At 39.8% G+C, this 15,485-nt stretch overlaps 2 protein-coding genes across 2 annotated transcripts in view; one reads left to right on the top strand and one right to left on the bottom strand.

Annotated features, from left to right (window-relative positions):
* The window catches only part of hspb12 (heat shock protein, alpha-crystallin-related, b12), a 9,158-nt gene extending 7,401 nt beyond the window's left edge, over positions 1–1,757 (top strand). The window contains exon 3 of the mRNA XM_005738330.1: positions 1,052–1,757. Within this exon, the coding sequence (XP_005738387.1) occupies positions 1,052–1,243 (192 nt within the window). The 3' untranslated portion in view covers positions 1,244–1,757. The remainder of the gene's footprint in view (positions 1–1,051) is intronic.
* Positions 1,758–4,996: 3,239 nt separating this feature from the next.
* clcn2c (chloride channel 2c) overlaps positions 4,997–15,485 on the bottom strand; it is a 170,781-nt gene continuing 160,292 nt past the window's right edge. Inside the window, exons 25-26 of the mRNA XM_013912200.1 lie at positions 13,300–13,386; positions 4,997–9,373 (exon numbers count right to left, since the gene is read on the bottom strand). Of these exons, the coding sequence (XP_013767654.1) occupies positions 9,179–9,373; positions 13,300–13,386 (282 nt within the window). The 3' untranslated portion in view covers positions 4,997–9,178. The remainder of the gene's footprint in view (positions 9,374–13,299; positions 13,387–15,485) is intronic.

The raw sequence follows: 15,485 nt of genomic DNA, 5'->3' as shown, positions 1-15,485 counted from the left end.
CCACACATTTGGACTGATTTGTGACCACTGTTTGGGAGGGATGGTTATATTGTGTATCTGGAATGAATTTTAGGTCTCTACGTCCATCCCATGGGGAATGGGAGCAGTAACAAAGGTGTTGCGTTTATATTTTTGTTGAGTGTATGAGGTTCCCCTGAGCAAGGTATCATCTCATTTATAAAGGTATTATGGTTAAAGGCACAATAGAAAAAAAATCACATATGTAACACGTAAAAGATGTTAATCTTGATTTGGTGCTCTCTTGGTGATATAGGCTGTAAAAGTGGGGAGTTAATACTTTGTTGTCTGACTGTGGGAGTGCAGAGATGCACCTAGACCAACAAAGCTTGGCCGTTCCATCTGTGTCTCACCATCAGTGCTACATTAAATCACACGAGGGATCATAAGCAGACATAAAATAATTTCTTAAGCCAGAAAAAAGATTTTGAAAAAACTGAATTTATCATAATAAAACATGTTTATGAGAAGACAGCATCTTCTCATAAATCAAAAATGACTGACCGTTGTATAGTAAAATTATCTGGGCCGCTGTCATATCCATCACATCGGACTCGGACGTGGTCTGTTGAGCTGCAGACAAGCTGGAGCTTGGTGCCTTTGCGGCTTTCTCGCTCTCCGCCTCCCCTCACAGTTTGATGTTAATCATTTTTAAAAGGTGAGAGAGCAGAAGGAGAAGTGGGAAGAGCCTCCGTTGCAGTCCAGGAAAATCTTTTTAACAGGGTTAAGAAGGCAAATTGGCAAAAATCCACAAGCGTTCAACCTGCCTCGAAGCCCTATAACAGTGAAAAAGCGTCTTCAGAGAGCAGCAGTCAGTGCTCATTTTCCTCTGCCTCTCTTTCCCCCCGCTTGTTCTTCACCAGCTGAGCAGTGCAGCACTCCTTGCCTCCATCTCTTTCACTGCTTCTCACCTTCTTTTTGCACCCCAGCACCTTCCCTGGCCTTGTTGCTCTTCTCACTTTTCTGTGCCCTTTCTTCCTTTTCATTCCCAGCTGGTCAATCCCTTGTTTGACTTTTCATCTCCATCCTTCAGGTTTTGGATGATGGCAGCATCAGTGACACGTTCACCCATAAGTCCCTGTTCCCTGAGGATATGGACCCCCTGTCAGTCAGTGGGACCCTTAACCCTGACGGTACCCTGGTGGTGAGTGTTCGCCAGAAATCAGCACTCACTGGGAACGAGCACCTGGGTATCCCAGTCTACAACACTGGGGCTGACCTCTGACCTGTGCGCACATAGTGTGTCTCGTGGTTTCTCCCATAGTTTTAAATGATCTTTTATAACTTTATAGTGTTGTTTATAGCTTATGCAAATTGTGTGGCCATGTGCACTGAATATTTATATAAATGAGTAACTAATTAATCATTATTTATAGCATAAGCACAACGTGGCACCACCACTTCCTCTTTTCGCTTGCAATCACATCATTTGCTTCCAGTAAATCTCTCGCTGTCTCAACCCCTCTACCAGGATGATCAGGCTAAACACTCCACAATGCATTAACAATCCCACAAATGTATCAGGCAGATTATTAAGTTCATGTTAACATCATGTTTTAATTACATTACTTTCCAAACAAAAGTCTCCAAACCCTTCAGGAACGTTCAGGTGCTGCAGGAACTAAAAGCCCAGGGAAGCCCATTGTTATCAGGCGTGTGGTAATTAGTCAAATAAAGCAACTCTTGTTTTCCCAGTGTTGTTTTTAATCACAAAAACCAGAAAAAAAAACAAAGCAAAACTGGATGATATAAAATGTAAAGCTCATCTTTGTGTTGTTTTGCTGAAGCGCAGTGAATAGACACGCTGCTAATAGCAGCGGAGGATGATGGGACAGTACTTTCAGACCTGCACCATCATCTGGCTCACATGTGTCTGACAGAGCACTCAGCTTCTCTCTTTGATCAGTCCAGCTGTGCACCTTTTGTATTTTTACACTTCAACTCAGTTTCATAGGCATCACTGAGGCGTGTACTGATCTCATAATGCTTCCAAAACACATGTGACCTCCAGCTCAATGCTGAGGCCCTCTGTATCCTGTCAAAACGAAGACGGGGGACTGTGCTGCTATTCTGCTAAACCTGCTGGTTTTACTCTGCAGATTTATTTCTCTGGAACAATTTTTTGCAGTAAAAGATGACAGATTTATTGAATTATTATTTGCTGATGTAAAGTTTCAAACTGGTTTGAAGGTGTTTGTTCTAAAAATGTTGTAAACTGTTCAAAACCTTCATGGTTGACTTCAGGAATCCTTGTTTTTAGACGATTCAACTAATCTGTGTTTCCATGTTAATTGAGTAAATTAAACGTATTCTGTTTAACTAAAGCAGATCTTTGTTGTCCAATTTGTATCAAAATCAGGTCTTTTCTTAGACGTGGAATAAATATGTGTTTGTGCAAAAATGTCTAATGGTTGTTGGTTTGTCTGTCACTGATCAGAGAGCAAACAGATGGTGCAGAGTGGTGCTCACTGCGTCTCCCTTCTTGACTGTAAGCAGCGTCAGCTCTCAGAACAACCTCACAGTCTCGCTCAGATTCTCTACCTGCAATCTGCACACACACGTCTTAGAAAACTTTGAGGTTACATAGATCCCTGACCCACAAACCTAACCATCACCAGCAGGTCTACTTTAATAGTTGGTCTGTTGTAGAATCTGTTTTGAAGTCAAACAAAGGGCAGGAGAACAAAACACTTAATTTACATTGAATTTTAAAAACAACATATCAACTTGTTCGTGCTCATTTAAGCTCGGTTTTCACGTCTACCACTTACTGAGTGGAATATGTGGAACTGAGAGGAACTAGAGGTAAAACATGCTTGCCAACACTCGTTACATTCACTTTTAGTACAGTGGAAGCAGTGCTTTGGATGATATTGATAGTGATGATCCACAAAAAAACATAGCATGGATGACTGCATGTCATACCATCAATGATATCAGTCAGTTTTAAAAAGTTTGGAAGTTCCCACACTGTAAAAACTTACAAGAAGACTTTTTTTGAACATCTGCCTTGTCAGCATGAATGTATGGCACTTTGCCCAAGTGCTTTTTACCCCATTCGCTGGTGTTTCATCATGAAAGGAAACATTGGGTAGTTTACTTTATTCTTTCAACTCTGTCTCTCTGTTACAGCTGCAGTAATGCATTTCAGATTATTTGGGGTTAAAAAAATGCACGAAATGATCTCCATAAACATGCACGCATGTAAACAAGCCCAAGTCTCGCTGGAGAAGTTCTGAGTGTCAGACTTTAAACTCAGTGAGGAACAGAGCTGCAGCCTACCTAACCGATGAACTCGTTTAGCTCATTAAGCTTTTAGCACAGAACTCCCCACCCATTACAGTCCAGATGCTCCCCTCTCTTTCACACCAAAACAACACAATGAAGAAACGATGTGTGTGTGTGTGTGTATGTTTTCAAATTGTGAATGTGGAAGTAGCAGAAGGAGAGGGCAGGAAAGCACAAAAGTGTGTACTGTCTGTTCATTATGGTGCCAACTGTTGCAACAAAGACTCCCGCTGGAAGAGCAGAGTCAGAAGGCTGTTAGTTCAGTTTAGAGCTGCGGTGCTGGAACAGACTCACTTGACCCACTTTAATGTCATTGGATATGTCGTGTTTACAGTTCTACAGCAGCGGTGTTGAGAAGGAAGAACAGATTATTGGCATTTCTTTTGAGGGAGCCTTTTCACATCCTTTATCTAAAACAGTGGAAATGGAAATGCAGCGTAGTTAAAACGCTGCAACGGACAGATCTGCTCTTATAAATGTCTACCAGGCACACAATCCTTCTTAATCTTTGTGCCCATCTCGTGTCCATCCGTGAATGAATGCAGCAATGGTCAAAGGACACAGACTGTATATAAAAGATGGACATCACCACCTGAAACTTTGTTCTGTGCATTAAGTCCCTTCCATTGGTGGACGACCTCTCTCCTTTTTTGGTTACTAAACTTCAAAGACAGGAAGTCTCGGAGCCATAACCACAAACTGTATATAAAAGATGGACAGTCACAGCGCCACTGTGGTTACTGCAAAGCTTCATTTTGGGAGTTTTGATCTGAGCATTCTACACTGACATCTCAGCTCTTTGAAACCAGTTGCCCTTAAAGCAAAACCTGATTTAATGGCCTTCTTAACACTAATGATCATAATTTATGAATCAAAATTCTTTGTTCAATAATAGAGAACGCTAAAGTCATCAGAAAAGCGTTACTAAAGATCAAGTAAGATGAAAGGTTGTTTTTTCCCCATAGATTTTCTCTTTGAAGCCACAAGATTTACCCCCTGCTGGCCATCAGAAACAATTCAGGTTTAAGGATCGTTGTCAGACCCTGAAAACTCTGTCTGTCTTTCATGTGCAGTAATTGGATTTTTATGCAAATCCCTCCTTAGAGTGACCTGTTGTGACCCTACCACAGAGAAAACAATTTTCCATGTTTTTCTGTTTAAACCAGATGCTGTCAGATTACATTAATACTGTTAATGAAATCTGTTTTTCTATAATGCTATAAGTACTAGAGCTTCAGTTCACTCTGGCTCTTGTGTTGAAGTTGCTAGTAGAGACAAACAAAAATATGTTAATATGGATTATAAAAAGTTTCTTTCTTCCACGAGAGGCTATTAATATGAAGTAGACTGTGATTGTTTGGATTTTAGAACAGAAGCGTGCATAGGGCAGGAGGTGAGTGTTCTTAGAAGACCTCTCCGCTGACCAAAAGGGGTTTGGACAAAGCAGCGTGAAGCCTGTAACTCTCAGAGCTTTAAAAAGATTTGGGACAGACTGAACCATATTGAACACCGTAGTGGCATCGCTGTGTGTATGCCTCCCCACTGGGAGTATTAGTCAAAGACAAAAACAACACTCCAGGTGCCTTCCAGCTGCTGCTGAAGGGAGGAAAGAGAGCAGACAGCAAAGAAGCGCAGCTGCAGAAATTAAAGAAGACAGAAAAAAGAAAGAAGTCTGCAACAAATCGCCATGTTTGTTAAAATCTCATTTATTCATCACTGATATACAAAAACAATGTTTCTTTTTGTTCGGTGCGAAAAATAGCTCTGGATCTTGTTCAGCTCGGTCTGGTTTGGCCCTTGGGGGGTTTGCCATAGTGGAGGCCTCCAGTATTTACAGTCCCTTAGGAGTGGATAAAAGATTACCCTCATCAGCTGATGGGGGATTGGGGTCTTATCAAAGCCTCTCAGACTGAAGGGGAGGACAGAGGGGCTTATAATAAAACTTTCCCAGGAGCCTGTTTTATCAGGGAAAATCTGGGGTAGGCGCTTGTATGTCAGTGGCAGCTAATGTTTAAGGTAAAGGTTTCCCAAAAACCAAATAAGGTGTAAAACCCATTTTCCTTTTAAGACCTAAAGGTGTGAACAGTTTAATATTTCAACACAGATTCTAGTAAGCTTTCATGGCAGCTTCTGGGAAACCTTTGCTTTAAACCATTATTTGTTCTCCAAAGCAAAAAGTCCATTATTCTCATGCCTAACGTTACAGCAGTCACCTTTAACCAGGCATCAACATCCACAGGTCACTGGTGAATCATGTAGGGTTAGGTTAACATCCACCTCTTTTAAAGCTTATTGCCTGTTTGAAACACCCAAATGCAAACGTTTTTCTAGAAAACACTGTAGTGGCAATTCCTCAATGTCTCATTTGAAATGGAACTTTTTAACTTTTACTTTTTTTTTTAGCATGTGGCTAAACCGAAACCAAACCCAAACATAGATAAGTCCCCGGTGACTCAGTGCATGTTAAAAAGCTCCACAGTGGCATCATGGTACATGAACATGGAAGATTCTGGATTTTTGTGTCGGTTTCAGGATTGTTACAACCCCCTAATTCCATCGTCGCTTCATCACACAGTAGCTCCCGTGTGAGAGTAGCTTCTCTGCCTACATATACATGTTTTTACACTTTTCAGGTTTCTTTACAAAAATAAGGTTATACCGCATTCACGCCATTGATTCAAACTGGGTTACAAAGTGAGATGAACCACTGTTATTGCACAAATTGATTAACCACAAATAGATCAACCATAAAAAAAACAAAACACAAAATGAGGAGGGGAGAAAAAAGAAAAGTACTATTTGTACTCTGATTAGCACTGGCTAATAAATATGCATGTAGCTGGGCCTGGGTCCGCCTGCTAGCAAAATGAGATGAAACGCAGTGAAAATGTCGGCGGAAACAAGGAAGGCTGCGGCAGGAGCTGGAATAATGAAAATCGATGAAAAGCACAAACAAATGAAAAGAACCAAATCAGTGGATGTCGGTCACTTGTCCCCCCCCACCCGGGTGAGCTGTAATGGGGGTGTTGGGGAAGGTTCCATGGAGATAAGTGCACTCGCATGCTCTGAAACCTCACCCACCCCACTCCCATACTGTATTTGCGTGTCTGTTTGTGTGTACAGAGCAGGTTCTCTGGTTGTGTACACGCACACACCCGCACCCCCCCCCCCAAGTATCGATTGCTTATTCCCGCTGTTAAAGAAGAGGAGGCACTTGTGAAATGAACATGTCAACAGTGGACCGCATGCTGGTCGCTTCCACATTAACGTCTCATGGCTTCGTGATTACATTTCTTCCATTTTTCCCGCCATCGGGAGTCCCCCAGTTAGTGTTATTTGCATTTTACAAAAAAAGGACAAAAAAGTCTATAATAATACAAATATATCCAACATCACGTTAAAATTTGCATTAGAAAAAAGGAAAAAAAACAAAAAGAAACTTTAACTTTAAAAATCAACATAATGCGACAAATATAAAACAAGCCCCAAATTTCCTTCCAACAAGTCATGACTGGTTAAGACATTCAATAATGATTTTATATTACAGGAATGAAATTAAATATATTAATCTTTAAGTAGAAATGTGCTAACCCAAAAATCCCCCCCCCCCATCCCGGGTTAAAATCAGGGGCTGAATAAAGCTCGCTGGATGAGTGGAAGATGCCATCGAAGAGAACAAAAATCACAGGCACATGATGACAAACCTCATTCACTCCATCCATATTCATTCCTGTCAAGCTTTTGACTTTTTTGGGGTTTTTTTTGGTACGTTATGTTCATAGAAAACTCCCCCCCACATGCACTCTCTCTCATGCAAAGGCATGCTGCTATGTCACTGTGTGCGTTTTCAATTTATGGGGGGGTTGGGTGCAGCAAGACAAGACACGACCCGATAAACTAAAATCCATGCAACACATCGCACACAGAAGTGAGCTTGGAGGGATATGTGTGTGAGTGCATTTTTAAGGCATTCAGGGCCAATTCTGCAGGAAGTAGTGTCAGTAAAAAAAAAAAAAAAAAAAAGGAGCGTGTCTTTAAAATATGTGTTTGTCAGTAGTCAAAAATAATAACAAATATAGGGAAAAGATGGTTAGACGCTAGGCAAACCAGATCAGTGTTTTACTGTTGATGAGCAGCCGAGCCTGGAGCATTATGGCAGACATGAATTATTAAACTCAAAGTACTTTATCGTTATCTGTCATGACAGAAACCCCGCTGCAGTTAAAACATTGACGCATCAGGTTTCTGGTTTAACACGAGGTGTGATCAAACTGACTCGTTTTAAAGTTCGGCAGGTCTCAAGTCAATGAACCATCTTCTTGGGCATGGTAATCTATATGAATTGAAAACGGTCCAGTGGTGCCCGAGAAGATAACCTTGAAGTTGAGATCAGCCAAATTTGAATCAGGTAAGCTGACGAGTACTCGGAAGTTTCTCCAGTGGTGATGAAGTTGGTGATGGGACTGGTAAATTAACTGGAATGAATGATTAAACTAAATCTGTGAATGCTCTCTGCTGGTCACTTATAGATTTTCTTTAATGCTTTCTAATAAATAATGTTACTACTAATGTTGGTCATGGTTCCCACATGCCCGCACGTCATCATTGGGCACTCTTGCACTGTGCGCCTCACCCTGTGAACCACCCCGCCATTTATCTGTTGGGGTTATGTCTCTGATACAAACTTACATGGCACTCAAAGGCAGATTGATGAGAGAGCACAGAGCAGTTGGTTAGGTAATGACAGCTTCATTCTTTCAGCCATCCATTTGCTCCATGCTCTTCCTCCCTCCCTCACTTGCTTCCTGCCCTCTCCATCCGCCCCAACCCTCTCTAGAACACTTATTAAAAGCTATATTTAGATAAGCAGAAAACCTTGACTCGCCGAGTGCATCGCCGTTAAAATGTTGGTGTGTGTTTCTATGTGCGTGTGAAGGCTGCGGCTACAGCATGAAAGGACGTTATGAAAAGGGCTACAGGTGCCTCAGTCGCTGCCAACAGGCAAGTCTGCTTGCATAGGCTCTGCTCTCAACCTGACCATTAAGACTCGAAGTGAAGAGGTAAAGAGGGGCAATGGAAATAAGAAAACACAGAAAAGCTAAGGCATCTCTCCCCTTATGAGTCCACTACTGGACAAACTGCAGTGTAATTTATAAAGAAATGGCCAATTCCAGTCAAACCCAGACCACCTGATCATTCAGATAAATGAGGAAAACAAAGTCTAACATGTGTTCTTGAGACGTAATAATTAAAAAGAAAAATCCTGTAGGATATAGCTGTTTTGCTACCTCCCTCTTCATGCGCACACCCATTGTCTCATTTCACTCACACACGCTTTCAAAAGACACATGCACACATTACAGTAGTCTTCCTTGTCACCACTGCTGAATTTCTCTACCTTAAGTGGAAGACTCATTTAAAGGATTACATCTGCAGGTTGAAACTTTGATCCCAAATCAAAAGACACACAAGCTAAGCAATGTCTGCTAAAAAAAAAAAAAAAAGAGAGAGAAAAAAGAAGAAGAAAGAATCCCTTTTCATTTTAACCCAGTCTCGGTAACCCTAATCCACACTGGCTCTGCTGTGGGTTCCCAAGGGTAAATGGAGAGCAGGGCACAGGTTTTGTTCCACTCCTCTGGTGGAGTGTCTCTCTGGGTCAGTGCAAGGCTCCTGGAGAAAGCACTGGGTGGTCCGGGAAGAACGGAAGTTAGCGGAGAAGGAGGGAGAGGAGCAGATGAGGCGAGAGATGAAGAGGAAGCTGGCCTGTTGATCCTGAGCCCTGAGGATTTTTGAATGTTTGTAGCTTTGAGTGATTAAAGACCTCAATGCTTCATCTTCCTCCTCCTCCTCTTCTTCCTCATCACCTTTTCCCTTACTGGGACTTCTCTTCGGACTCGGAGGGGGTGCTTTCGCGTGGCAGCGACATGCTCTTGTGGCGGTCCCACAGCTTGTGGAGCTCGGTGGTTTCGTTCTCGCTGCTGCTTGTGCCGCTGTCCCGGAAACTGGCCAGAGGGGGGCGCACCTTTACACCTTTCACAGTCACTGAGCCCTCAATTGCTTTACGGAGCTGGTTGAAGAAAGATAAGGTAGTTAGAATGGAAGCAGGAAGTGTGTGTGATCATAACTTCACAGCGCAATTTAAGGCTCCCAGTTTCAACAATCTGGACAGCACTACTATACTCAATTCAACAGCAATTTTATTATTTATCAGCAGGTCATCACTATAGTCCTGTAAGGAGACTTTAGTATATCATAAAGTAAAGATCCCTAAACATTAGAGAGCCATACCAAAAGTGGCAACAGTGGGGAGAAAGAAACCTCTGGCAGCTGAGTTGAGGGAAAATCAATTTTCAAAAAACAAACAAACAAAAAAAAAGGGGAATGTCCAACTCAGTAGTACACAAACAATTTCTAAATTGTAACAGTAAGAAATATGTCAAAAGAAGCGTGCAGAATTTTATATGATTGTAGCATTAAGGAATTGTATCATACATCAAAATTCATACACCATCACCCTCATTACAAGAACTTTATATAATGTGTTGCTTTCTACTGTACCAGTACAGTAATACACTGAAAAACACACTTTTTAATAATAATTTTATATCAATATATTTTAACTTTTCTATGCTAATTAAACATCCTCAATAAAAGCAAAATATATAACTTGGGTTTAAATTCTCTCTTTTTAAAAACAAAAAACAAAAAAAGATTTGGAAACCTTTAAAATCCTTTAAAAAATATATCAATTTCTTTCAAGGATTACTTTGTGGGAGAATAGTGTACATTAAAGATACACTCTTTGGGTTTGGTGTTTAGGTCCCCCCCCCCCCACTGTTATCATTAGACTGTGCTGAATATAGCTTTAAATTTTGACCACAGTGGTCTTGCTCTACACTGCAAGATTATATCAGTACTTCTGATGGAAAGGTTGTTTCCTATTTTGGACTGAAATCTCGTTTCCAAAGTGTAATAAAGGGAAAGGCACTGTTTTTGTCCGCTAGAGTGGGATTTTCACGGCACATTCTGCACCACATCTCTGTGCGTTCATCATTTGTTTGAAGCCAGCTCACCTCCTGCAAACACTTTTCCGAGAATACGCGCTTCTTTTGTGGTTCGGACTCCTTCTGACATTTCTTTGGAGGTGGAGGAACACCACAGTAATTGCTTAAAGGAGCTTCTTCGACATCTTTAAGAGTTCCAAACAAATGTCTGTCCTCCTCCAGAAAATCTTATGTACGTAAACGCGCGTTGCAACTTCTTATCTGGTGCACATTTTTTATTTTGACAGCGCATGCGCACCTGCGGACCACTTATGTGCACCCCTGATTATAATGCTTGCCACATACACAGCAGTAATTGACAAAAATGCTTCTGCAGTCACAAATCTTCAGGAAAACATTGTATTACATAAAACCAATGATTGTCAGAGACTATTTTAGGTATTACCTGAGAGGTCTTTATCTGGTCAAACAAAATGGCACTAACAAAAAGTTGGATAAGGCAGAGAAAGAAATGGCTCTACAACTTATAACAACTTATAATATTCATATATTTATATATTAATATATATACACACACACACGTATATGTATATATATACACACACACACGTATATGTATATATATACACACACACGTATATGTATATATATACACACACACGTATATGTATATATATACACACACGTATATGTATATATATACACACACGTATATGTATATACACACACACGTATATGTATATACACACACACGTATATGTATATACACACACACGTATATGTATATACACACACACGTATATGTATATACACACACGTATATGTATATACACACACGTATATGTATATACACACACGTATATGTATATACACACACATACATACATATATGTATTTTACATTTATATTTTTAATATTTCATGTTGTTGTTTGCAACAACAGACAGATATTTTGCACATATTAATTTAATTGAAAACGTACATTACAATATCCTTTTAAATTTATTTATATGCCAAAGTTTTGAGCTTGTGTATCTGAAGTTCATTAATATTCTAAATCCTGCTCTATGCTTCACACTGCACAGAATAACTGTGATTAAACTCAACCAGTACCTAAAAGGTTATCAGTAGTAGGTTTTAAAAAAAAAAAAAAACAGGTTTCCTGTTATATAGGAATCATAGTGTTTAACATCCTCTATTGTTTATTATTGGTGTTATTAACAAAATTATGGATGTAGGACTTAGCTTTTAAGCTTTTTATCTTTATGCTAACTGCTTTGACTTGCTTTCTTGCTAACTAACATTTTCTCTGTCTTAATGGAAATGCACAAGATGAACTGTTTTGGTCCAGAGAGTAAAAGTGTACACTGAAATGTACTGAAAAAAGAAAACATTAAAAATAATCTGATCGTATTGGGTTCATATTTCAATCTGCAGGCGTGTGAAAGTTTGTTATGATTCTCTATTGAATCTCTCTGCTGTGTATTATTACATTTTCTGTTTGGCCAGACCAAGTTTGTCATTTGGCTTATAGGGGGAAAGATTTGGGTGCTACAGGTCACGTGGCAGCATTGAAAAGAGTCCTGTACGTGTGTTCTGGATCTGAAATAAAGCTATGAAACGCACTGACGTCCCTGAAATAGTTGTCGTTCATATGTAGCAGAGACGCTGTGATGTAACCATGTGTTTGTGTGACAGACAGGCAGAATGGGAAGGCTGGTACACAGAACAAAAAATCCTAAATGTCAGGGACAGGCAAGCAGCACTGCACTTAGCAACAATCCTCTCTCCACTTCCTGGCCAATTCACAAAGAGTGAAGCGTTTTCAGTTGTTTATGAGGCAGGAGAGATGGAAAGAGAGGGAGCAGGAGAGGCGGCAGAGAACAGACAGAATGACAATAGATAGAGACAGCAATATTAAGCAGCCTTTAGACTGTCACAGTACATAACAGACAGCAGGAGGAGGAATCATTAATGATGACTGAATGTCATCATTTGTGTGTGTACAGCACGGTGACAGCACTCCTGATGATATTGACAGTGCCTTTACAGTTATTAAAAGCGGTGAACAAACCATCTGTGGAAATGACGACAGTCATGACTTTTCACATGACGCTGGGTGTCAAAGAAATGAACAGAAAAAATGGATTCTAATGTATTTTAAGTTCAGGAGGGATGAAACCATGAAATTAAATCCAAGGGTTTTTCATCTATTGATAACTCTGTTGTCACACCTTCCCCCCTCAGGTTAAGAGCCCAGGTGTCATCCTGCAAGGAGTTTACTTCACCGAAACAATCTGGAAATTTCATTAAAATTTAATAAACTATCATCTTGTCTTTATTTTTAGTTAGCACATACCGTAAACACTTAAAGCTGTAAGCTAATGATAGTTATATAAGAGCAGATGCGTGCTGGTGCAATAAGCTGTATGTTTTACGTCCAATGGATGCATGATCTGATTTGTAATCGCAAAAATAATCGGTGACTAGTCGACTATCAAAATAATCGTTTGTGGCAGCCCTATTCTCCATACATACTCACCTCTGTCTGTTCCATGTGCTCGCCTGACTGCCACGGGTCTCAGAGCTTTTAGCTGTCCTGCGCCAAGACTTTGGAATCTACTTCCACCAGATCTCCACACCACAAATTCTCTTTCTACTTTTAAATCAGGTCTGAAAACTCATCTGTTCAGAACTCATGCTGTCACTATACCTTGGTCTTTTGTTACCTGATTAGTTTTATAGTTTCATTTTATTTGTTTACTTTATTTGTGTATATGTTTTATCTTATGTCTTTAAAGGTTTCTATAAATAAAATGTATTATTATTACTATTATTATTATTGTTATTATTATTATTATTATTGTTATTATTATTATTATTATTATTATTATTATTATTATTATTATTATTGTCATCAAGCTAATAAAGCAATTAAAGCTGCACAGCATGAACATACGGCCCAAAGGGAAACTTGAAGAGACGCTTACTTCTTTAAGGGAAACCACCCCGATAAGGCGTCCAATGCTGGTGACGTAGGCGTGGTCGAGGCCAAGCAGGGAGAAGATGGTGTGGGTCTGCAGAAAAAAACAAACAAAAAACAGGTGGAGCATTGTTAGTAGAAACCAGCTCTGCTGGCATCTTACTCAAAATAGAATATGACGCTGAGTTTGGGGAACGCACCACTGTTGACAATTATCAAACAATAATACCTGCATTCACACCGGATTCATTCAACTACTCAAATGTTCGGCTAAGTGGGATATTATCACTTTGGGAAATATAGGAGGGGGGCATGAGATGCTTAAAAATGGAAGTGGTAAAAACCTGCTTGTATCATAAGAACTAAGTAGTATCTGATGAAAACAACAGGAGGGAACAGATTAGACTGTAGATGGAAAATTCTTTATTAACTTGACTACAGAGCTATCAGGAAAGGTTCAAGGCAATGGTTTGGTACTGGCACACAAGGTACATGTGTCCCAGTACCACATTACTCTTGATTTGCAGTGGTTCCAGCTGTACGCAACTGAGCAGTAGATGCAAACGAGATTTACAAACTTCACAGAGGTTTGCATACAACCTTTGCGATTATAACCTTTGTGGAGAGCTCAAAATATTCTTAGCAATTTCCCCCCTTTGAGAGCCAGGGGAGACCAATGCAGATCTATAAGGAGAGGATTTTATCAGACACGGCTCCCATGCTGAAGTTTGTAGTCTAGAACACGGATTTCTTAATTACTGAAAGTTGATTCAATAGTTGAATTTCAAACTTAAGTTTTTTTCTTGCACATTTGAGTTTAAGTCAAAATTTTGAGATGCTCAGATGAAAAATCTGACTGACAATCAAAACGTTGTCAGTTGTGGAAACAAGCTTCCATAAATGATAGATAATGGGTACAAACTGGTTGGACATTTTCTCTCTGTATCATTTATTGTTAGCACCTTGAGGTAACCATTGTTGTGTTATGGCACTATATAAATAAAACTGAATTGAAGTTATGATGCAGGATAAAAAAAATGTATTTAATAGTAAAATATGAAAGGTTTTCATTATTCTCTATTAGTATCATTATTCTTTCTACTTTGCTTTTCAACTTTAATATTCCATGAAATGTTGGTTTTATATGTTTCCATGATGCTATTTCGCTCTATTTACACACTCTGCCCTGTTAGTACTGTATTTGCTCAAGCAATGACTTGCTTTCCCCAAGGGGATCATTAAAATTTCATTGCATCTTATCTGCAGTACTAGAGTTACAGTGGAGGAGTGTGGCTGTGTGCAGATAAAAGCAAAGAGTGTGAGGTCAAAAAAACTTCAGTGAGTAGATGAGGAAGTGTGCAGGATTAATGCCAGCTGAACTTTTTGTACTAGGCCCTTTTAGCATTTAATGGAACTTTCTCCTAAGCCAGAAGGCCACTTGGGATGTTTGAAATGGATCCCAGTGTACCAGGTAAACAGAAGCTGTGCCAAGGAGAAGATTGTTTAATGTTTTCAGGCTGCGCCCGACGTAATGTAATATGTGAAAGTGCTTCCTCAAGATCAGCTCAATCCTACGTCAACCCATTCACTTCTATTTAAATTGTCGCTCACTGATTAAAAGTGCTGCAAATAGCATTTCGCAATCAATTGATCAACAGCAAAGTAATTTGATTAGAAGCCTCCAGCACGCCAAAAGAGTCACATCTGGTGTTCATCCTCTTTAATCAGAAGTGTAACCTGCTGCACAGCTGAACAGGAATCATGACAAATGTGGTCCCAACATGGCGAAGCTGCAAGAGTACTCAGGTAATACGGTCAACATTTGACCCACCAATGCCAATCAGTGTCATCTAATCCACTTATTGTCCCTTTTCAGAAAGTCATTTTAAAATCTTTTTTGTAGTTTGCGGCCAAAATAAAACATGACTTATTTTAATTATTGGAAATCTATTCAACAGCATTTTGTCCCAAAAAAAACTTCTAATCGTTAAAAATGTCCGCAAGATGTGTGATGATAGTAAGGACAGCAAATTCTTCAGTCTGGGACATTTTTTGTTAAAGTAAATTCGAGAGACAATAAATGATACGTTACAAACTGCAACACAGAAAGTCATCTGGCTATGCTGACTTATAGAATGAACTTTGGACATTAGTGCTGTCAAAAGATCAAGCCTCCAGTAAGTAGAGTTGGTG

This window comes from Pundamilia nyererei, unplaced genomic scaffold (assembly GCF_000239375.1).
Source record: "Pundamilia nyererei isolate P.nyererei 1_Seehausen unplaced genomic scaffold, PunNye1.0 scaffold00083, whole genome shotgun sequence".
NCBI lineage: Eukaryota > Metazoa > Chordata > Actinopteri > Cichliformes > Cichlidae > Pundamilia > Pundamilia nyererei.
This window is presented reverse-complemented; position numbering and strand designations above follow the sequence as displayed.